Source organism: Onychomys torridus, chromosome 1, assembly GCF_903995425.1.
Source record: "Onychomys torridus chromosome 1, mOncTor1.1, whole genome shotgun sequence".
NCBI lineage: Eukaryota > Metazoa > Chordata > Mammalia > Rodentia > Cricetidae > Onychomys > Onychomys torridus.
This window is the reverse complement of record NC_050443.1, coordinates 76,069,737-76,092,993: the sequence shown is the minus strand read 5'-3', so window position 1 is coordinate 76,092,993 and position 23,257 is coordinate 76,069,737. Positions and strand designations below refer to the sequence as shown.

The 23,257-nt window shown below is 42.0% G+C and overlaps 1 protein-coding gene across 1 annotated transcript in view; it reads right to left on the bottom strand.

Moving 5' to 3' along the window:
* The window catches only part of Nars2 (asparaginyl-tRNA synthetase 2, mitochondrial), a 95,151-nt gene extending 84,568 nt beyond the window's left edge, over positions 1–10,583 (bottom strand). Inside the window, 4 exon segments of the mRNA XM_036174792.1 lie at positions 3,202–3,342; positions 4,885–5,005; positions 8,089–8,198; positions 10,185–10,583. Coding sequence (XP_036030685.1) covers positions 3,202–3,342; positions 4,885–5,005; positions 8,089–8,198; positions 10,185–10,325 — 513 coding nt within the window. The 5' untranslated portion in view covers positions 10,326–10,583.
* Between the last annotated feature and the right edge of the window lie 12,674 nt (positions 10,584–23,257).

The following is a 23,257-nucleotide window of genomic DNA, read 5'->3' as shown; positions in this document are numbered from 1 at the left end:
ACACTAAAATTATTTTCAACCACGTGTTTATAATTTTTGTCTCATTTTAATTATTTTCTTATTTCAGATTTTATACTTTGCTCTCTATTTTAAATTGTTTTCATATTTGTAAAAGCTCGAAATAATAAATATATGAAAGGAGGTAAAGTTCACTTGTCAATGGATTGCCAATACCACCATCTAGTGGCCAAAAAGGTTTCAAACTGTTTCAGAATTAAAGCAGGTCCATTTTCTCAGTTGTTGGAAGTCACGCGGGGAACAAAACAAAACAACACAAAACCTTTTATTTTGATTTCTAAGGAGGTTCTGTATTTGTGTGGGTCAAGTACTACTAAAAATTCATATGGACGGTGCACAAAGAAATTTGTGAGACCCTGTGTAAACAGACCCTTTCAAACTATAATGGGGTAAAATTGCAAACTCTACTGTATTTTCCTTGGTTTAATCAGAACTATATGCCTTAAAGCTGTGATGCTCTTTGGTAGTCCTTCAGAAACGATCTCTAGCAGACCTTTCCCAAAGCATAAAGTCTCCTGGTGAGTAGAACAGACTGAAACAGTCCGGCGCCCCAGGGGAAGACCACAGTGTTGGGCTGCCTCTGTATGTGGCAGTGGGAAGAGGCGACTCGGGAAGATGGCATGGGCTTTAGCTACTTAGCACCACCACCGCCTTTGGTGGCTTCCCACTGACAGGGCCAAAATTCAGAAACAGAGCTTGACCTTACCCTCTTATCTGAACAAGCACCAAACAAATACAATAAAAACAGGAAGCAAACCATATAAAACAATGATTTTCAAGATAGTAGACATAAAACAGAGGCAGTGAGTGATCTGTAGGTTATGAGAAACAACCCCGGTGAATGCTTCAAGGCTCCCAGCGTCCTACAGTAAGATCCTTCTGGACACAGCACAGGAAGGAGGAAGTAAGGTGGGGCCCAGAAGACTCCCTGAGCTGAGGAGAAACTGTCATGAGTCTGAAGAAACCCAAGTGGCTACAGTCATAGGCCAGAATATCAGAAAGGTGAGAACAGAGGTGTGGTAGAGAACTGATCAGTACATGAATGAAAGAAACTATCCAAGGTCGAGGAAAGAATAATCCAAAGAGATTAGCGGAGACAGGGCCTGGTATTTGCATGCTGGTTGGATGTTCCCACAGCCAGACTAGGAAATCTACTAGGAAGAATATTCAGGAAGGCTTTGCCTAGACCATTAGGAATAACCCGTACTACACTGAATACTGTTCCAGACACGATAAGCAAAAACTGATGTGGAGTAATCTTTTTGTACACTGTGATGCTTTGTCACTCTGACTGGTTTAATAAAAAGCTGAACAGCCAATAGCTAGGCAGGCCTTAAGGAGAAGAGAGAATGCTGGGAAGAAGGCAGAGTCACCAGTCAGATACAGAGGAAGCAAGACATGCAGGACAAGAAGTAAAAGCCGTGAGCCACATGGCACCATGTAGATAAATATAAATGGGTTAATTTAAGTTTTAAGAGCTAGTTAGAAACAAGCCTAAGCTATCAGCCAAGCTTTCATAATTAATAATAAACTGGCTGGTGGAACAGTCAGTCAAAGACTTGCTACAAAAAACCAGAAGACCAAAAGTATTGAAACGTTTTCAACTTAATGGTATACCAGAACAGAGCTTGAGAATCTTTCTAAATATCCCGTACTCACAAGGTAAAATTCCTAACATCTGGCATCAACTGAAAATCAGAAAGTATACAAAGAGGCAGGAAAACATAACACAAAACAAAACAAATTCATCAAAACTAACCTGTAAGTGAGAAGCAGACTAGGCATTAGACATACATAAAGTACATAGTTTTAAAACTAGGCCTGTATTTGAAAAGTTAGGTAGGCATAAAGGACATGAAAAACAAGTCCCAGCTGGGTGAGGTGGTGCAAGCCTGTAATTCCAGCTACTTAGGAGGCTGAGGTAGGAGCATCACAAGTTCAAGGCCAGCCTGGGGAACTTAGTGAGACTCTGTCTCAAACAAACAAGGGTTAGGAATGGATCTTTTGCCCACGAGTACACTTTCTAAGCATCTTTGCGGCCCTGGGTTCAATGGGCTATGTGATACCATTAAGTGTTCTAATATGGACATAATCTCAGAGACAATAAAAAATACTTAAAGAAAAGATGGCTAAAAAAAACCTTCAGAAACAAACAACCTTCAGGAGCAGGGCACAGTGACACATAGCTAACTAGTAAGGGGACTAAAATTGGGAGAATTACAAATGCCAGGAAAGCCTCGGCAACACAGCAAATAAAAACCAAAACCAAAGAAACTCAAGCTGATAAAAATGACAAACTCATGTGTCTAAGAAACTTAACCAACCCCAAAAGAGAAACAAAGAAAACTATGACAAAACACATCATAACTGAATTTATAAAATCCAGAGATAAAGAGAAGCCAAAGAAAAAGGTGTTATACAGAGGAACCAAGAAAAAGACGACATCAATTCTCACTGGAAACACTGAGAAGACACAGTGGCAACTTAAGTCTGGATTCAATGTCTGTAATCCAAGTACTTGGGAAGTTGGGGCAAGAAGAGTTTGAGTTTGAGGCTCTCTGGGCTACACGTGACTTCAAGAGAAGCCTTGCCTATTTAACAAGATCTCCTGGCTCAGTGGTTAAGAGCACTGCCTGCTCTTCCAGAGGACCCAGGTTCAATTCTCAGCTCCCACATGTGGCTCACAGCTATCTGTAATTGCAGTTCCAGGGTAATCTGACACCCTCTTCTAGGTGCCTGTTAGAACACTTACATGCATGCATGCAAAACACCCATACACAAAGAAATAAAAGCAAAAGTCTATCAAATTACAATTCTATATCCACAGAAAGTATTTTCAAAAATGAAGGGGAAACAAGAGCTATTACAGACACACAAACTTCCAGGATCACGGATGTATTTCCTACCTTCCTTGTGGTGATGCTTTCAGGGAGGGGTACAGTCATGTGGAAACTCATCAGACCATACACTTTCAATATGCACAGTACTGTATGCAAGCTACTCCTCAATAATGCTATTAAACCATACACAAGAAAAGGAGAAGACAGATATGCATGCCCATGACATCTAGTTCTTTATAAGATAAAGGGTGTTTAGAGCAAATAAGATCTTTCAGGCAAATGCTCCAGGCTTACAACGATTCAAACTGCATTAAAAACCACACTCGGAAGCAGAGCACCTTACCTTAAAATAGGAGTGAATAGCAGCTGTGGCTTCACTGCGAACCCGCAATATTGAACCCAGAGCATTAGTCCTACACCTCAGGTGAGGATACTGTCTCAGGTACTCCAGGGGATGCCTCTCCTTATATTTTATAGGGAACGCCTGCCAAAAATATGGGAGCAATTGAGAAGGGGGAAAATCAAACAAACCAAAAGAGCTACCGAACAAAAACCCAAAACCATTTTACAAACCAGTTTCCAGAGTCTTTCTTAAAACAGTAGAGCTCTGGGACAAAACTAAGATGCCTTCTTTATTATTTAAAAAAAAACCAAACATTATACATATTTTCGTGTGCATGCATCTGCACACATGCACCACACGTTCAGAGATCAGAGAACAACTTGGAGTTGGTTCTCGCTCCTTCTACCACGCAGGTTCCAGGACTCAAACTTCAGGTCGTGAAGCTTGGCGATAAGCACCTTTATCTGCTGAGCCATCTTCTTTATTTCTTAACAGAATGGATTGAAGCCCAATTACTTCTACCAGGGAAACAGAATGGCTGGGAGGAGTGAGGGAGGTGCTGGGTTAAAGCCAGCTTCACTACTTAGTAGCCAAGGTACTTACTGTGGCTGAGGCTCGCCTGTTACCTACCAAGTTTCTACCCATTAGCTGTCAGTTTCTTACAACTAGAGAGGTTAGCACGTAACTGTTCAAGATCACTCACTTTGGTACGTGAGTTCAAAACATTAAAGAAATAAAAGGCAATGGCTCTAACACTACACACACAGTTGATATTTAACTTCCCCCAATATCTTAAAGCCTCAAGCATAATCAATTAGGGTTGCTTATTGTTTATCAGCTTTTGCTGGTATCGAATAGCATGAGGGAGACACCACAGCTTTCTTTCCTTTAGCACAATACTGAAGATTTGGAAAAAATTAAAGGAAATTATGGCTCCAACCTGGCCACACTCATGCTACAAAATTTAAGATGACATTCATCTTTTCAAACAAAACCTGATGTTTCCATTGAAAAGGTAACAGCAAAGTTTACAAAGAACAGCACTAGCAGACTGCTTCTAGTCTCCTCTGTTCTTTAGGTCTTAGGCAAATATTCCTTTTTGTGTTGTATACAAACAAGCATCATACTTACTAAAGATAAACTGTGGCCCCATTAGTAGAGATTCAGAATTCTCTCATGTCTGAAAATGTTAAGTAACACTCAGCCGGGGCTAGGGACGTACCACTTACCCAAAGCAGGGTCTGGGGTTTGATTCTCAGCACCACTAGGGCACAGGGCGGGGGATACCATCCATTTACATGCTGGAAGTCTTAGATTTGGGATTAGGAACAATAAGAGTTTAAAATAAGTAACACTAAACCAAAAGTCTAAAAACAACAGAAGCCAAGGGACAATCATTTTGCTCATTAAATATTTAAAATTATAGCAAGAGCAAGAAGCCACATGGCTAGAAGATAAACTTCAGATGTGGCAGGTACCACAGAGATACAGACTAATACTTGGCTCCCAGGAGATGAAGCAGTCATTATACTACTACTTCTCACTAGGCTCAGTGCTCTGTTTCAGTGATCAGGGAAGTCACAAATGAAGCTATTCTAAATGCCATCTTCTCAAAAGACTTAAATAGATCACTAATGGTTTAGATTAAACCTAAACAGTTCCCCAAATTATCTGCAAACATACCTTGACTTCACAATTTCCAATCACCTCAATTTTTTCTGCCTTCAGTTCCACATTTTGCCTTTTGGATTGACTTTTGACCAGCTGTCCTTGGACTTGCACGGAACTTCCAAAAGCCAACTCTCTACAGTAATGAAAAAACTAGGATCAGAAAAGAGACTATATATAGCCTTCACTTCAATTTAAATCTTGGTGAAGTACATAATGTCAAAAGTATTTATCCTTAGTTAAGTTAAATAATCTGCAGATGCTCTCTTGTACCAGGACTCTAAAAATGAATTCTGTGTTCAAATGGGAACAAGGGGAGTCAACAATTTGCTCAAGTATTTAGAACTAAGAAATTATGTAACTATTATTATTTTGGAGGGTGTGGGAGGAGACAGACCTAGAACTCACTATATAGACTATGCTGGCATGGAACTCACAGAGATCCACCTGCCTCTGCCTTTGCCTCCCGAGTGCTGGGATTAAAAGTGTGTGCTGCCGCCGCCACCACCACTCACTCAGTTTTTCTCTCTCTCTCTCTCTCTCTCTCTCTCTCTCTCTCTCTTAATATATGATTATAAAGTATTAGAATTAGCAAAGATATGCAATCATTTAGCCTAGCTTCCTTCTTAATAAGTGATTCTTAAAGCAAGTGGGTTCATGTTTCTTTCTGTGGTAAATTAATTTGTGGGTAAACTTGAACTAGAACATAAATTCATTAACCAGAAGGTACTGTTCGAGGCTAGCCAGGTCGTCAGGGCAAAACCCTGTCTCGAGTAAAAGGGGGGTGGGGGTACTAGAGAGATGTCTGAGTGGGTAAAATCACACAAGGCTGATAACTTGAGTTATCATATAACCCAGAACCCACATAAAAGCCACACGGGGGCTGGAGAGATGGCTCAGCAGTTAAGAGCACTGGCTGCTCTTCCTGAGGTCCTGAGTTCAATTCCCAGCAACCACATGGTAGCTCACAACCATCTGTAATGAGATCTGGTGCCCTCTTCTGGCCTGCAGACAGAACACTGTATACATAATAAATAAATCTGAAAAAAAAAAAAAAAAAAGCCACACACACAATAGTGCACGGGACTATAATCTCAGCACACCCCTAAGGGGAGATGGGGAGATAGGATGTAGAGAAGGACCCTAAGGCAGGAGCAGTGACACTCTGTCTTCAACAAGGTGCAGAGAAACACAGGACTGAGACCTGAAGGCTGTCTTCCACCTCTACATGCACAGGTGTGCTCATGAGCAGAGACACATACAAATTTAAAACATTCCCTTAAAAATAATTAGTAAATGCCTTCCTTAATAATGTGTATTTAAAAGTTATGGCCGGGTGGTAGTGGCGCACGCCTTTAATCCCAGCACTTGGGAGGCAGAGCCAGGCGGATCTCTGTGAGTTCGAGGCTAGCCTGGTCTACAAAGCGAGATCCAGGAAAGGCGCAAAGCTACACAGAGAAATCCTGTCTCAAAAACTAAAAAAAAAAAACAAAAAAAAGTTATAATAGAGTAATATATTAAATAAATGTGTCAGGAGATTCCCCCATCCAGTTTTATTTGCCTGCTACATTTAATATATGGTATTTCCTTTTGACGTTTAGTCATATGTAAATGTACACATGTAAAACTGTTCACTACTATATCCAGTGGAGAAAAGAAACTGGTATACTTTGGCTGGTGACTATAGGCTATTTTGAGATAGTCTTGAGTTTTCCTGTAAGGGCTCTTGCAAACATCTCAAAGAGGCAGGTAGTCATCTCCAGAACTCAGGTGAAACAGACCCCTGCAATTGCTCTCCTCACAGATATCGTCAGAGGAACACAGACTTCTTTTAAAAGGTTGTTACCATAGAAGGGTGTGATGGCCCCCGATGTTCGAATGCTTGGTCCTCTGTTTGAGGATTAGGAGGTGTGGCATTGTTAGAGGTGTGTCACTGGGACGGGCGTGGCTTGAGCAAAAGCCCAGGTCATCCCCAGTTAGCTCTCTCTCTCTCTCTCTCTCTCTTTCTCTTTCTCTCTCTCTCTCTCTCTCTCTCTCTCTCTCTCTCCTTCATGCTTGTGCAGCAAGATGAGGCTCTCAGTTACCACTCCAGCACCATGCCTGCCTGCCTGCTGCCATGCTCCCTGCCGTGATGGTCATGGACTCTCACCTGAAACTGTCAGCCTGTAATAAACTTTTTCTTTGCAAGTTGCTTTGGTCAAGGTGGCTTAACACAGCAATAGAAATGTAAGTAAGACAAACAGATTTTGTTTTTCTGCCTAGGTGAGACCCATCAGTCTCCGCAGTATGTAGACAGCACTATTCTTAACAGTCCTTAGGACAGCAAAGTGCTTTTACTCTAGCAGTGTAACGTTCTGCTCCAGAGAGGTTATACCTTACCACAAAATGGTATTAGTTTTACCATCTGATGAACGAGACCATAAAAGTTCCTTCCACGTAGTCAATAATAATTGGTTATGTGCCAGCACTATGACAGAAGCTAGGGACAGAAAAGTGAATACATCATTCCTCACCTCAAAGAATTAAGAGTCAAAGGAGTGTGATAAGAATAGTTAATTTCCAAACAGTAGCATCCATTCTATGAGAGATGGGCACATGGAACTATGGGAGCAGGGAAGCACTTGCCATCATGAGACACAGACATCAGATGATGTTTAAACTGGAACTGGATACTAGATACAAGACAGACTGTCACTTGGCACACATGTGTGAGGTCTAGAAGACAACAGGTTAGGGGAGGTATAAGTAGTTTTAAAAAGACTGGAGCAGCCAGGCGGTGGTGGTGGTGGCGGCGGTGGTGGTGGCGGCGGCGGCGCACGCCTGTAATCCCAGCACTCGGGAGGCAGAGGCAGGCGGATCACTGTGAGTTTGAGGCCAGCCTGGGCTACCAAGTGAGTTCCAGGAGAGGCACAAAGCTACACAGAGAAATCCTGTCTCAAAAAAACAAAACAAAACAAAACAAAAAACCAGACTGAAGCAAACCATGGGCAGAAGACATCAACATGTAAAGATATCAGAGCTTGAAGGCTCTGGATTCCAAGTTTATTTGGCTTTTTTTTTCAATGCTATTTTTCACAGATTTGCTTAGAAAGATCATTCAGGTGGTAAAGAAAACACTCTACTAGGGAAGTGGAAAACACTAGAAAAGGAAAAAAAAATTGAAGTGTTCTCTAAAAAAAAAAACGGGGGAAAAAAACAAAAACAAAAAAAAAAACTCGCCTACTGTCAAAGTTCGAATCAGCAACAACCTGAAGGCTTTCCAAAGAGGATCCATCATTGACATGCAGGAACAGAACTTCCTTCTGGGATCTGACTGAACGGATCCATCCCTGGAAAGAAGCATTTTTAAATGTGAGCTTAAAATGGAACACTTTTACATTTTCATTACACATTCAAAAAAGATTAAATGAAAGAAAAAAATGTTCACAATATTGCCTCAACATGTCAAATGCATAAAATGAACTGCCTTGAGCTTATTTGGATGTGTATACAGTTTTAAAGATGTATATTTAGTGGTCCACCTTTGTTTTAGCTCATTTTAAATGGATGCCAAGCATTTCATTAAGTTGATGAGCCTAATTAGCATAAACAATGTCCTTAACATTTGCTTCTCAAAGCTATTCCTTGCTCCTCAATCACAAAAAAAGAAAGAAAGAAAGAAAGAAAAAGATTACAAGTTGGTGCCGTTTTCTTTGTGTCTAATTCCCAGAGAGATCATTAGACTAGAAACATCATATGAGATTTTGTTCTATTTACAAAGTATTATACAAACAAAGTTATCTTTAAAAAAGAAAGTCTCATGAAGCTAAACATAATAGTATATGCCTGTGATCCCAGTACTGGGAAGCTAAGAAAGGAGGATCCCAAGTTCGAGGCCAACTTCGATGACACAGATAGTCTGTGTCCAAAAAAAAAAAAAAAAAAAAAAAAGTATAATGAAATAAAAAATGTCACAAAAAAATCTATTTCTCTTTTGTAATTTTTGTGGGGTTTTATTAGGTTAACAATTATGTGTGTGTCTGAATATGCCATGTGTATAGGAATGCCAGGAGAAGGTGTTGGATCTCCTAGAACTGGAGTTACACACAGTTATGAGCGGCCTGATGTGGCTATTGGGAATTGAACTCTTGTCCTCTGGAAGAGCAATAAGTACTCTTAACCACTGAGCCATCTCTCCAGCCCCAGAAACCTATTTCTTTGTATGTTAACCAATAAATAAAAATTTTGTAAACAGTATTATCAAAAACAAACTCTTAAGCATTTTCCGAATGTGATTTTTTTTTCTGCAGCTAAGACTGGGTATTATCTGCTCTGCAGCAGGAAGAGAAACTAACACTGAACAAGTAAAAATAAGTGATAAAAAGAAAAGTCATGAACACATAGGAGAGACCACTCAGTGTGTTTCAGCAATTCAAGAAGCAGCAGCTAACCACCAGGCTTATTCTGTCCCTTTAAGGAGCTAGTCAAAGCTGCTGCGAATGCTCAGAAGAAATAACAGCAGCTAACACTGACCGGGAGGTCTCTGTTCTAAATCGCTGGTACCCATTATCACGTTTAATTTTCAGAACTCCCCGAAACAGAAACTACTATTATCTCTATTTCCCCATAACTAACAAGATACTTAAGGCAGGCGACTTAAGGCAAGGCAACTGCAGCCCGGAGTTTGTCAAACTACAACATTCCACTCTTTTTCCTAGCTTATTAATTACATAGAAGGAACCCTCAGATTAAGAGTCAAGGTAGCTAAAAGCCTAAAAGACATGGGTTCCCATGTGTCCAAAGACCACATGAAGCTGTAACTCAGGATAGGGATGAGTGCAGCCCAAGACAAAAATGGTCAACTTTGAGACCTTTTTAATTGGGGGTGGGTGGTATCGATGAGTCAACTACGAACTTGGTAGGTGACAACATCGTGATGCAGTGTTAGATGGTTGACACACCTGGAACTAGTATTTCCTACCAGCCAGGTGAACAGGAAAGCTGGAAGAAAGGATTTCTGTTCTCAAAGAACTAGGGCAAGACATTCCACGCTATTAAGAGATAAAGGTAGAAAAAGGGGGCGTGTTCGCTTAAACTTTCCTGCATGACTGACAAGTTTACAGTCATGGCTCGCTGTCATGAAAAACTCTGCTGCCGCACTCCTAATCGACAGGACGGTTTGCAAAAAGTTACAATACGTTCGACGAGAAGTGTGGACACTCGTGATGCCTTCATTTCCAACTTTGCTCTGCCCACGCTTGGTCCGAGAGGCACACGCGGGGGAAAGCTAGTGGTGACCGGGCCAAACAAACTCCAGCAGTTTTGCGCACACCCACCTGCACCGTTACACACTCCCCACTCGCGTCCCGGACCCCAAGGGCATCCCGCACGCGCAGTTTGGCAGCTGCGCGGGGCCTGGGGCAGGAAACGGAGGAGCAGAGACGCAGCGCGCCGAGCAGGCGCCGGGCCCCGAGCATGGCGTGGCCGGCGGGGGCTGTGACCCGCCGGGGTTGTGGCTCTGCTGGGGCAGCCCTCTTGGCTCGCGCAGTCCTGCAGTCAGGCGCTCGTGTCGCTCTTCCTTCTGAGCCCCGGGCCGTCCCTTCAGGACCTCTCCTCAGTGTCCTGCTCCCGACAGCCCGGAAGGTTCAACGCTCAAGAAACACAGTACAGACCTCTGAGATGCAGTGCAGGTGCTACCTGAGCGCACACCTAGAGTGAAAGCACGCTGCAACTGGGCTACGTCACCCCGTGCGCGCTCTTACGTCATCACGCTAGGTGGGGTCTGAGGCTGAGCATGCGTGATTGTGTTCCGCCCGCCGAGGGGGCAGGGTTCGGGTGGTGGCAGGAACCGACGTGGGCGGGGCTGAGGCAGAAGACTTTCAGAGGAGTCTCAGAAATAGCTAGGAAGCTCCACGTTGGGGTCATCTAAGCGTTCGTTTTTATAAAGCTGCCGGGGGTGGGGGGGGGGGGGGGGGGGACGGGGAACACTGAGGTGCTGGATGGACGGATGCAGAAGGCAAGTGTCAGTCCGGAGTCTTGGATGTGGAGAGGAGTTCTGAGCAGGGGAAGTCAGACTCAGTACCTGCTGAAGTCACCTTGCAATATCAGATATCAAAACACACCATTGCTTAAAAAGAAGCGACTGAAGCGTGACCTACCAGAATTTTTACGCTTTTCTCCTCTTTTACTTGAATTTGTTTGACCTGAAAACGATGACCTTTTCATATATCCAGTTGTATTTTAAGTTTACACAAAAATTAAATTTTTCATAACTCAGCGAAACGTATGATAATGTTTTTATCTAGTTAAACAACAAGAGGTCAAGATGAGGACGAATTAAAGTTGCCACAGGTGTTATGCCCATTTTACAGATAACAGGAACAGGATGACTAGCTTAATTCACGTGTCAGATATAAACCCAGAAACTCTGGCTCTATGCACTAAACTATTGGACTATACAGTGTCTTGAGGTGGAAAAGAAAACCTAGTCCTGTCCATCAAGGAGCTCATGATCTAAGGATGATGAAACACACACACACACACACACACACACACACAGAGAGAGAGAGAGAGAGAGAGAGAGAGAGAGAGAGAGAGAGAGGAATCACAGTATAAACCAGCAAGCACACACATAGATATGTGAGTGTCAAGTGGAGTGGCAGCCCAAAGACAGAGATTGTAAGACTGAGTTTTGAGGAAAGTTAGAATTTTGCCAGATGAGAATGTCAGAAGCTTCTGGGAGGACTAATGGCCTGAAAGAATTGCAAAATTCTTCTCTAGAGAAACTTGAAAATATCTCCAGTAAAAATACTTTTGGGCACTTCTAGAACCTTGAGAAAGGACAAAATAGAAACTTGTAGCATTCCACGTAGCTTATGTAGATACAGCTTTTTATCCTTTTTTGTTTGTTTGTTTGTTTGTTTTTCAAGACAGAGTTTCTCTGTGTAGTTTTGGTGCCTGTCCTGGATCTCACTCTGTAGACCAGGCTGGCCTCGAACTCACTGAGATCCTCCTGGCTCTGCCTCCCGAGTGCTGGGATTAAAGGTGTGTGCCACTGACGCCCAGCTTAGCTTTTTATCTTAAAGCATAAATGTATATTAGATATCCCCCCTCCTCCGCTCCGAAATAAAAAAGCGAAACTAGCAACCAGCTGTTGTGGGATGTTTGTACTGAAGACATATTGCTGTAATTGGTTTAAGAAAGAGCTAGGCAGGAGGTATAGGTGAACTTCTGAGCAGAGAGAGGAAGTGGGAGGACATAGTCAAGGTATGGAGGAGATGGCAACAGACGTGTGGAAAGTCGGACATACAGAATGAAAGAAAGGCAAAAAGCCACATGGTAAAATGTAGATTAAGAAAAGACGGTTAATTTAAGTTATAAGATTATAAGAGCTAGTGGAACAAGCTAAGGACCAGCTTTCATAGTTAATAAAGAGTCTCTGTGTCATTTTTGGGGAGCTGGCTGGAGGAACAGAATAAGACTCCCTACAAACAGCGAGCTCATTTTCTCCCCAGGTCATTTTTCTGTCTTACCTTCTTTCTACCTCCTCTTTACTCTGCTGGATTTTAAGACCTCTATTCTGTGTCTCAGGCAGACTATCTTCCTCTATTTAAGCCAGAGTAATTTGAAATTCACTTAGTTATGAAATTGTAAGCAGAGGACCATTGTTCGGTATCGCAAGGAAAAGGGAACCCAGTGGGTGAGATGGAAAAATAGCAATGGTTAACCAACTGTACAGTGAAAGTTGATCCTCACCTGCACGCCTCGTGCTGAGATCAAACCACTTCCTGTTTCTTTTACTGTATCAAATCGTATCATCTTCTAGTCTGATTTGTCTTCAGTGTTTGGATTCACACGTCTGTCTTAGGTTCATCGGCTTCCAGATAGTAGCAAAAATGACATGTCTAACGTGAATATCATACCATGTCAGCCATAACAATGGGTAGAGTGTTCTAGAGTGACTCTCATATGCCAAGAACAATTCTTGTATTAACTCCATCATCACAATAGTCCTTGCCCTCCCCAAGGTTAGAAGGTGCTAGAGCTTAGAGAGCTTTTGTAGTATACACCAAGTTGCTTGCCAGTCTCGTGCCAGCCCATGCTCTTACTCATTTTGACACTCTGGTGAGTAAACAGCCATGAACTGTCCCCTACAACATAAGAAGACTTGTCATCTGTAGCATGACTACTAGACCTTCTCTGACCCACAAAGTTTGCTGAGGTGGCCTGGAGTGAGAAACGGAAATGAAACAATGGTGTTGCTAACCTCTGATACTTTAGATCTGTGCAGTGAATGGTGTCAGCGTTATTCTCCAGCTCTAGGAACTTATTTTTTTTTAAGTTAAAAAAATTTTCCATATATGAGTGTTTTGCCTGTATGTATATCTATCTGTGTGCCACATGTATGCCTAGTGTCCACAGAGGGTATTGTATCTCCTGGAACTGGAGTTATAGACAGTTATGAGCTGTCATTTGAGAGCTGGGAATGGAACCCAGGTCCTCCAGAAGAGCAGCTAGTACTCTTCACCATCAAGCCATCCCTCCAACCACTCTGGGAAGGTTTTTAACAAGGTTCTACATAACACATTTTAGCTAATTTAAGCCAGAAACTTCTTACAGTTCTTTCTTTTGCTCAGAGCTAGCATTTACTTATGTTTGTAATGTATTCTTTTTCTTTTTTTTTTTTTTCTTTTGGAGAAAAGGTTTCTCTGTGTAGTTTTGGTGCTTATCCTAGAGCTCGCTCTGTAGACCAGGCTGGCCTCAAACTCACAGAGATCTGCCTGGCTCTGCCTCCCGAGTGCTGGGATTAAAGGTGTGTGTCACCCCCATCCGGCTATGTATTCTTTTTCTCAAGGAGAATACTCCAAATTAAGAAAGCTCAGGTCTCATGAAACTAGAAATGACTTCATTAAATACTCTGGACATGTTGAAATGATATCTCTGTGCTATAGCCTAAAGCATATACATGTTGAACTTCACAAGGCCCAGGCAAATTGTTTTCGGAGCCGATGATCCAGTTTACATGCTCTCTGACATACTATGGAAGTTCCTCAAGTTACCCTTCAGTGACAATTACTATAATTAGATTTCCTAATTTTTACCAGGAGGGGAAGAATATGTTGGTGTTTCAGAAGTTTGGCTCTCTTCTTCCTGTTCATCAAAATTCCATTTTAATGAACCCCCCCTTTTTTTTCAGTAGCATAGTGAACAAAACCATGAGCCTGGCAATCAGAAGTCCTTTCTTAAGTCTTATCTATATGACCCATGATGGAACTTTCAGGAAGTCACTCAAACTCTCAATTTGGAGAGTTGGAGATGAAAAGAGGGAGGTGTTAGTGAGTGGTGGTGGGGGTTAGTCTCACTAACTCACTGAACTAGATTTGGGTGGACTGTTTGCTTTGTTCATGGTGCCTTATCTGAGGTGAACATCACCAAAGAAAACATAACCTACTTATGGTCAGTTTGAATGCATTAATTATAAACTTGGAGTCACCAATAATGCCTGCGTGCTGTGTAAGGAAAGGGCGTTACTGAGGCACTGCTGTGGTGTAATTTAACGGAGATTTGAATTGCCTACTTCCCTGTGTCTTCCCTTGTTCCTGTCTGTCTGGTGTATGGGTCTGAATCTGTGCCTATTAAAGACTGTTTAATAACTCTGTAGGCCTGTGTGTGTGTCCCTAACAAAGTGCTTTGCTCCATATTTACTGAAAAAGCACAGGAAGTGTCACGTGGAGAAGGAATGAGAGCTACTTGACAAATTTTTTTCAACTCAGTTTTACAAGAGATTAAATCACTGACTCCAACTGACTCCATTGACCCAGACAACAAACAATATTATAAACATCATTGTTTATAAAGTACTATCTTTATGTTGGGTCCAATGTTTATAGTGGATACTCATTTTATAAGGTCAATTTCATCCTATTGGCTGTTTTCAGCAAATGATTATTCTGACATTACTCATGGGTCAGGGCCATGGAAGAACACATAACTGAAGATTACAGCTGTGCATTAGCTTGGGTTGTAAAGCTGATTACATGGGAATCATAAGGCAAATAGGGTTGGTTGTTATATTGTTCTCTTAAAGGCATGTTAAGTAAACAGGCTGAGTACACAGTAGGATAGCAGTCTTAAGTGACCTCAAGGTTTATTATTAACTATGGCTGTGAGGTTCAGCAAAAGCTTAGAATGTAAGGATATATTTATCTTTTTTTTTCTGAGTAGCCCTGGCTGTCCTGGAACTCACTCTATAGAATAGGCTGGCCTCAGACTCAGAGACCCACCTTCCTCTGCTTCCCAAGTGCTGGGACTAAAGGTGTGCACCACCACACCCGGTGGGATATATTTATCTTAATGCATTGCCACATTTCAGATAAGGAAACCCTGAATGCTCAATTAAAAACAAAATACACTCTTTAAATTTAGGAGTGATTGGGCATAACTGGAATAGACAGATTGCTGCCAATTCTGATTTTGTTCAGTTAATTCTAGATACTTATTAATTAATTAGCTGACTCATTGGCAGACACTTGCATTTCCTGAAATGAAGGTGAATGTGAATCATAATGTCTTCTACAAATAGGTCAGTGTGTGAAGCATACAAATTTTTATGCTGAGGTTGAAAGGAGTTTTAAAAACGCTTTTGTTACTTCATGAATAAAAGAAAAATGCATACAACATAAATGTACAGTTAAGGAGTATTTATAAAGGGAAACTTGCATCAACACTATGTGGGTCAAGGTACAGAGCATTGCCAAGCAGTATTCTAGCCACTTCACCTTTCCAGTTACAGCTTTCCTACCCACAGGGTTGATAATTTTATAACCTTTTTGGGTTACAATTTTCTTTATAGTTTAACAATCTAAGTGTGTAGCCTAAACATTATGATTTTATTTTCTCTATACTTGAATTCATGCAAATAGAATCTTGAAGAATGTACTGCTTGGTGTGTGACTTGTTTGCTCGACATTATTTTCATGAGGCCCCGCCTCTAGCTATACACTAGCTTTCTCCATTCATCTTCTGTTTCATTCTCTATAATTTTAGGTCAACCTGTGGTCAGCCACAGTCCAAAAATGTTAGACAGAAAATTGCAGAAACAATTCAAAGGTTTTAAATAGGATATCGTTCTGAGGAACATCACAAACTCTCACCTCATCTGCTCCCTCTCTTTGTTCTATATATCCATGCTAGTACATTCAGGTCTTGTAGGTGTAGAATCACTAGGTTCTGATGTTGTCATATAGGTCTTCATGTTGTTGCCTGTATTTTTGCACTGGCATGTAGTCATCTCTTCCTCTGCTCAGTGCAGGTGGTGTCTGTGTCTGAAGGTGCCTCTCTTGTTCTAATTGATAGTCTTGGTCCACTAGGAGCTCTTGGTCTTATTGGTGATGTTGGGCTCTGTTTCTCGGGGAGCAGCTTAGTCCAATCAGTGTTAGTGGGTTCCGTCTTAGGCAGCAGTTGTTCCCAATTGGTGCAAGGCAGGCTTATGGCTCCATTGGTTGTTGGTTCACAGGGGCTGGGTGTTTTTGTGTGTGTGTGTGAGGAAGCAGGGAAAGGTAGCTGCCTTGTCCCTGGGGCGCTGATGGCTGGGGCCTAGGTGCTGGAGAGCTGGTCTGCCAGTCTGGAGATGGGGCCTTACCTGTTCCCAGTCAGTGTAGGGTAGGATTATGATTCTGGTGATCTAGTTTGGTGGCTGGATGGCTCCTTCTCTCGTGTTCTTAGGTCGCATTTTGCTCGCTTGCCAACTCCTAAGCTGATCTTGTTTTCTCAGACTGAAGGCTGCTGGCTTCTGAAACCTCTCCCGAATAGATAGATCTCAGCTGAACAGGTTGATCAGTAGGTCAATCTCACCAACACCTCCAAGTTGTTGGGCTTCGAAGGATTGGTTGGCCTTGGGCAGAATGTTCAGATCCCTTCTGGTCTCACCACGGAGAAGACTCCTTCCCCGAGTGCTGGTATTAAAGGCATCTCACCAACAGTTTTTTTGGCTAGGCTGGCAGCTGAAAGCCCCAGTGATCCTCTTGTCTCTGCCTCCTCTGCCAGCACTCCCTCCCTCTGTTATAATTTCTTATAATGTATCCTTGAGTTGGAGGCTAGACTCCCTGAGAACTCTCCATCCTGGTATATACACCATCTGTCTGTTAGTCACTTGGTAGCCATTTCGTTTACCAAGTTAAAAAATTATAAGTCTTATAACATTATAAGGCTGGGAAGATCACTCAGCAGATAAAGTGCTTGCCCTGCGAGCATGAGGACCCAAGTTTGGGGCTGCAGAACCCTTGTAAAATCTGTGTGGGTATGGCAGCCAGCCTGTCATCCCAATGCACAGGGAGGCAGAGATGAGGAATCTCTAGAGTAAGCTGGCTAACCAGACTAAAAGCAGAAAGCTCTTGGTTCAAGTGAGAGACTCTGCCTCAATATATAAGATGGGGAGTGACTGAGGAAGACACTCTCTGTCAGTCTTGGACCTCTATATGTGAACATACATACACACATGCATGCACATACCATACACATATGCAAAAAGAATCCATAGTATATATGGGGTTTTGGGATGCTATTTGGCTTCAGCCATTCACTAGGGTACTAAAAGATATCCAAAGAAAAGGGGCAGTATAAAGTGTGTTCATTTTTTCATAACGTGTATTATCTCGTCTAGTCAATGTAACTGCATCAGTCCATTGTTTGTTATTTTAACAAACAAACAAATGAATAATGTCTACTGAGTCCTGAGTAATAGCCTGAGTAATGTCTACTGAAAAGAGGTTTGTTTATCTCACAGTCATGGAGGCTGGAACTCCAAGGTTGAGCAACTCCATCTGTTTCAACTCTGGTGAGATCTTCTTTGATTTTGTCACAACATGGTGGGTGGCATCACTGTGGGAATGTGTGAGGATGAGAGATGGCATGGTGTGTTAGGAAGTCAGAGAGGCATTCATGGGGCCCTTGGTTGTTTTTGCTGTTGGTGCCACATAGTCAATGTCAGTCTATATGACAAGCTTCAAGAAAGAAACTTAAAGCTTGAAATTTCTCCATTCATTGTTCAAGGCAGGTTTTGGCTATTCACAAATACTTCTGTGCATGATTAACCTCAAGCTTCAAACCAGAAGAGAATATGATGCTTTAAAGAATGAACTCACTTCATTAAACCAGAGTTGACCCCTTCTCAATGTAGTGCTCTTAGCCACCTAACAACATCCCACTAGGATCCATTTCTTTATGCTTCACCATTCTTTAATGCAGATTTAATACTGGAAATCAAGTCTCTAGCACATGAACCCTTGAGGGACAACCCATCCCTAAGCCATAGTAATGACTGCATTTTTGTTAATGAGCATTTAGTTTGTTTCTACATCAGAGCTCTTCAGAGTAACATTGCTGCACATGCTTTGGTGTGTATAACTCATTATACATGTGCATCAGTTAGCTTGAAAATAACATCTAAGAGTGATATTATTATATTATAGGATTTTAAATCTTTGCCTATGATTAGAAACAGCTTTTCCAAAGTTTGTGTCACCTTCCAGACTTTGTGTTATTCCAAATCCTCTTGACTTACCAGTGTGTGTGTGTGTGTGTGTGTGTGTGTGTGTGTGTGTGTGTGTGTGTGTGTTTGGGGTAAAACTTAGGGCTTTGACCATGTTAGGTAAGTGCTCTACTACTGAGATACATTCCCAACCCCATTCTCAGACTTAAAAATAAATTATGTATATGTGTGTGTGCCTGCTTGATTATATATACATATTGTGTGTGCAATGTCCATAGAGGCCTGATGATGATGTCAGTTCCCCTGGAATTGGAGTTACAGGTGGCCGTGAGGCAGCCAGATGATATGGATGTTAGGGTGTTAGGGACCAATCTCTGGACCCCTGGAAGAGCAGCAGGTGCTCGTAACTGCCAAGCCACCTCTCTAGCCTCTGTTCCACTTTTTGATTCATCAGTATTAGGAAAGCCCATCTCATACTTATTTCTTCCCAGTAGTTTAAATTTGCATTACCATGGTCTTCAAACCTGTGCCGGTGTTTATTTATTTATTTATTTTTTGAAGTCTTGGATGAATTGACTAAGTATTTTGCCCATTTTTTATTGAGTGATCTGATTTAGTCTTACTGATTTTCTTATTAAACCAGTACAAAGTCTAAGGTGTGTCTTTAGACATATTAACTCTCCTCAGCTAAATGCATGACAAGTATCTTCAACAATGCTGTGGGTTGCCTTTACAATGGCATGCTGTGCACAAAGGGCTGAGGGATAGCAAGCCTTGATATGTGTATTATCCCTTGCTTTAGAAAGAATATTCAGTTCTTAAGGAATATTATTAAGATACTTTATACTTTTTCTGATAATGTAAGACCAACATCTTTTGTTGTTTCACCTGTCGTTCTTTGAAAGTGGATTTTTTTTTTACATTAAAATACCCATTTCTTTATATTCTTGTGTTCCTTGTTTTACGGCTAATGCTTGTCTATATGATGATCTTTCTGGAACAATCTATAAAGCTTGGGATGTTGCTGTGCATGGTTCAAAGCTAGTTCTGGCTCTTTGCAAATATTTTTTTTGTGTGATTAACTTCTAAAACTTCAAACCAGAAAATAATATAATTCAGAAAAGTAAAATTGTGTATGGCAGATAACAAAATCTGAGCCGATTCTCTCGTATTCATATTTTCTTTTGAATTGTGCAGAACTTCAAAGGTTGTGAATAGCTTTTGAAAATGTGTCTTACTGCATACACAGCTTTATAATGAGCACCCCATCATGTCTTGGAAGCCTTTTTATTATATACCTGCATTTTTTGCAGCTTTTTCCATTGATAGGGTGAAATTGAAAAGAAAGGACAATTTTTTCCCCAAAGTTGCCCAAACTATGAACAAAAAGGATATGCTTCAGAAAAAGTACATTCTACAAATGTTCATTCTGTTATAAAGATTAATGCTTTATTAGTGATCTAGTTTTAGTTCATAACTGTAAAGACTGACCTTTGGCCATTTTATTTGGGTTTTTTAATGCCTCATCCCATAGGGAAGTTCCCTAATTATCCTGAAGATTGCTGCTCTCATGGTATATGCTCAACTCTAGCTACATAATGCGAATAATAAAGTATGTCTCTGGCTCTGCTTTAAAAAAAAAAGTCTGCAAATTCTAACTTTGAGAAAGTGTCACACTATGACCAAGAGTTTGGAAGCATGATCTTCCTGGAACCCAGACTGTCGGCACTCATCATTGGTATATACTGAGCAGATAACTGTGCTTGGATTTTTTTTTTTTTTTTTTTGAGACAGAGTTTCTCTGTGTAGCTTTGTGCCTTTGTGCGGGTATTTAAAACACCAAAAGGAGATAATGTTAGTCCTTATTTTTATAAGAAGAAAAACCCCACTGAATATTTTGTATAATTGGTTGAGTGTCCTGCAGAGGAGGCTTGTGGAAACATACATTGGAACAGAATAGAGAGCTGATTCTCTATATGACTAGTCATGCCCAGGAATTCAGAGAACAGAATGCTTCCTTATAGATTTATTCCTTCAGCAGAATTTCCTTGAGTTCTACTAACTCATACAAAAGTAGCAAGGAAGACTGATGGGCAATGTGGCTTCCTCTGAACACTAGGATTTTGCTTTCAAAATCATGTGTGTTGATAGATCTGGAAAGTAAACTTTCATTTTCTATATACAAAATTAAGCAGTTGAAACTTCATTTGAGCATGCATGCCACAAAAATATGGTTTATGTACATTTTTTTTTTATAAATTACACCAAGAGGCACTGATATGATGCACATTTTGGTAATATTGTACTGTTTATTAATTTGGAGTTCTGGTGAGGCTGAGCCAGGAAGATCACAAGTTCAAGGGTAGCCTGAGCTACATAATGGATTTAAAACTAATCTGGGCTCTATAATGAGTTCAAAGCCAACACGGGCTATGCAGTGAGAACGTGTCTACACACACACAGTCTCTCTCTCTCTCTCTCTCTCTCTCTTTATATATATATTTTTTTACTTTTTCTGGTGAGTTATTATGGTAGTGATGATATTTGCCTCCTGGTATTCACATCCTTGTGTACTTATTATTATATTAACCAAACCAGATTAGTTCATGTAATCAAAAGAATACAAATATAAGCCGGGCGTCGGTGGTGCACACCTTTAATTCCATCACTTGGGAGGCAGAGGCTGGAGGATCTCTGTGAGTTCGAGCAGCCTGGTTTACAGAGAGAGATCCAGGACAGGCACCAAAGCTACACAGAAACCTTGTTTCGGAAAACAAACAAACAAACAAACAAACAAAGAATACAAATATAAATGTGAGATGTCTAAGGACATGTGTATAGGTGTAGTGTGCATATATGTATATTTGCATGTGTATGGGCATATGTGTGCAGATATTCATGCACAAGTATGTGCGTGCACACACACACACACGTGTGTGTATGTGTGTGTGTGTGTGTGTGTGTGTGTGTGTGTGTGTGTAGGCCAGAGGTCAGTATCCAGTGTCTTTCTTGATTGCTCTTCACCTTACATATTGAGTCAGAATTTCTTTTTTTTCACTTTTAATACTTTATTGTGGTAAAATACTCATATTTTAAAACTGACCTTTTAAGCCACTGTAAGGTATTTGATTTAGCAGTATAAAAATACATTTACAATGGTGTGCAACCATCACAACTATCTAGTTCCAGGACATTTTTGTCATCCCAAAGGGAAAGCCAGTAAGCAGTCACTTCCCATTCCTCCTTGCTCCCAGTGCCAATGGCCGCTCATCTGCTTCCTGCCTTGTGAATTGTCCTGTTTGAGCTATGGAATTAGATCCATATAACATGGCCTTTGTGGCCACCTTCTTTCTTTTAGCCGTTTTCAAGGCAGATCCACATTGCAGATGCATTCATAAACATTGCTTCTCCAGTCTGTGGGTATATTACAATTTGCCTATTACTCATTGGAGCGTGGGTTGTTCTTTTCTTTTATGTTTTTTAAACATAATTTCTTTATTCTTTGGGAATTTCACATCATGCACCCTACTTCCCCTCACTTCCCAGTCCCTCCATATCCTCTCCTCACCCCTGCAATGCCCCCAAAAGAAATTTAAAAAAACCCAAAACAAAACAAAACAAAGCAAGCAAGCAAACTAACAAAAACTAGAAAAAAACAAACAAAACCCTCTTCGATTCTCCTTCTTTCCCCCCTCTCCAATCCCTCTTCCTTCGTCCTGGTGGCATTGGGAGTGGTGTGTCGCATAGCATATCCTTTTGTTCAATCAGCTTTACTAGCAAATGCTCGTTGGGATGAGTCACTGGTCTGGTTCAAGGCCTCCGGTTTCTGGTACACCAGCATCCATGGAACCTCACTGAAATGCCTCTGGGAAATCCTGTGGCCACCCCAGATATGGAGATCCTGTGGGCATTGTACTATGGTACCAGTCCCTTCATGAGCTCTAGCAGGTTCTAGATTGGCCAACCCAAGGCCTGGCTATGGGCCTGGGTGATAGTTGAGCTGGTCAGTCCAGGCCCCTGTGGCCACCCGCCTCAGGTGAGGGAGTGGAGCCAGCTCCCCTACAGCCATGGCATCAGGGTCAATTTTCCCTAGCCTGTGGCTAGGGGATTGGGCCATTTCTCCCCAGTACAGGGGCCAGCTCCCTTGCCAGCTCTCCAGTGAGAGGCAGGGCCAGCTTTCCCAGGGCCGGCTCAGCATGGCCCTCTGATTTCATCACATATGGTTCCTATGGTCCCCTGAGGTGACACAGACCCCAGGTACAGCTGGATCACAGACCCAGACATGGCCCTCGTCAGCAGCTCTGGCCCAGATGACACCCTGGATCCTGGTGGAAGCACTGGCCACTCAGATCAGGATGGCTCTTGTAGCGGCATGACCCTCGAACACCAACAAGGCCACAGGTTGTAGCCCCAACCCAGGTCTTTGATGTGACCTTTGGTGACAATACGGGCACTAGACTTCAACAGTTCCCAGTCTCAGGACCATGGACCCAGACATGGTTCTCAGCAGCAGCTGGGTCTGGATGTCACCATTGCCCCAAGTGGCAGTATAGGCCACTTAGATCATCATGGCCCTAACAGCAGCGTGGCTGTAGAACACCATCATAGCCCCAGACTTCAGGCATCTTTATGGCCTTTGGTGGTAACATGAGCCTTGGACATCAACACAGACCCTGGCTGCAGCAGGGCCATGGACTCAGACAGGGCCCTCAGTTGCAGCTCTGGGCTGGATGTTACCAGGACATTGGGTAGCAGTGCAGGCCACTCAGATCTATATGGCCCTGGCTGCAACATGGCTCCCCAGACATGTGGCAGCCCAGGTCCCAGGAATCAGCATGGTCCTTGATGGCAACAGGAACTATGGACATCAACATAGACCCTGGCTGCAGTAGGGTCACAGACTCAGATATGGCCCCTCGC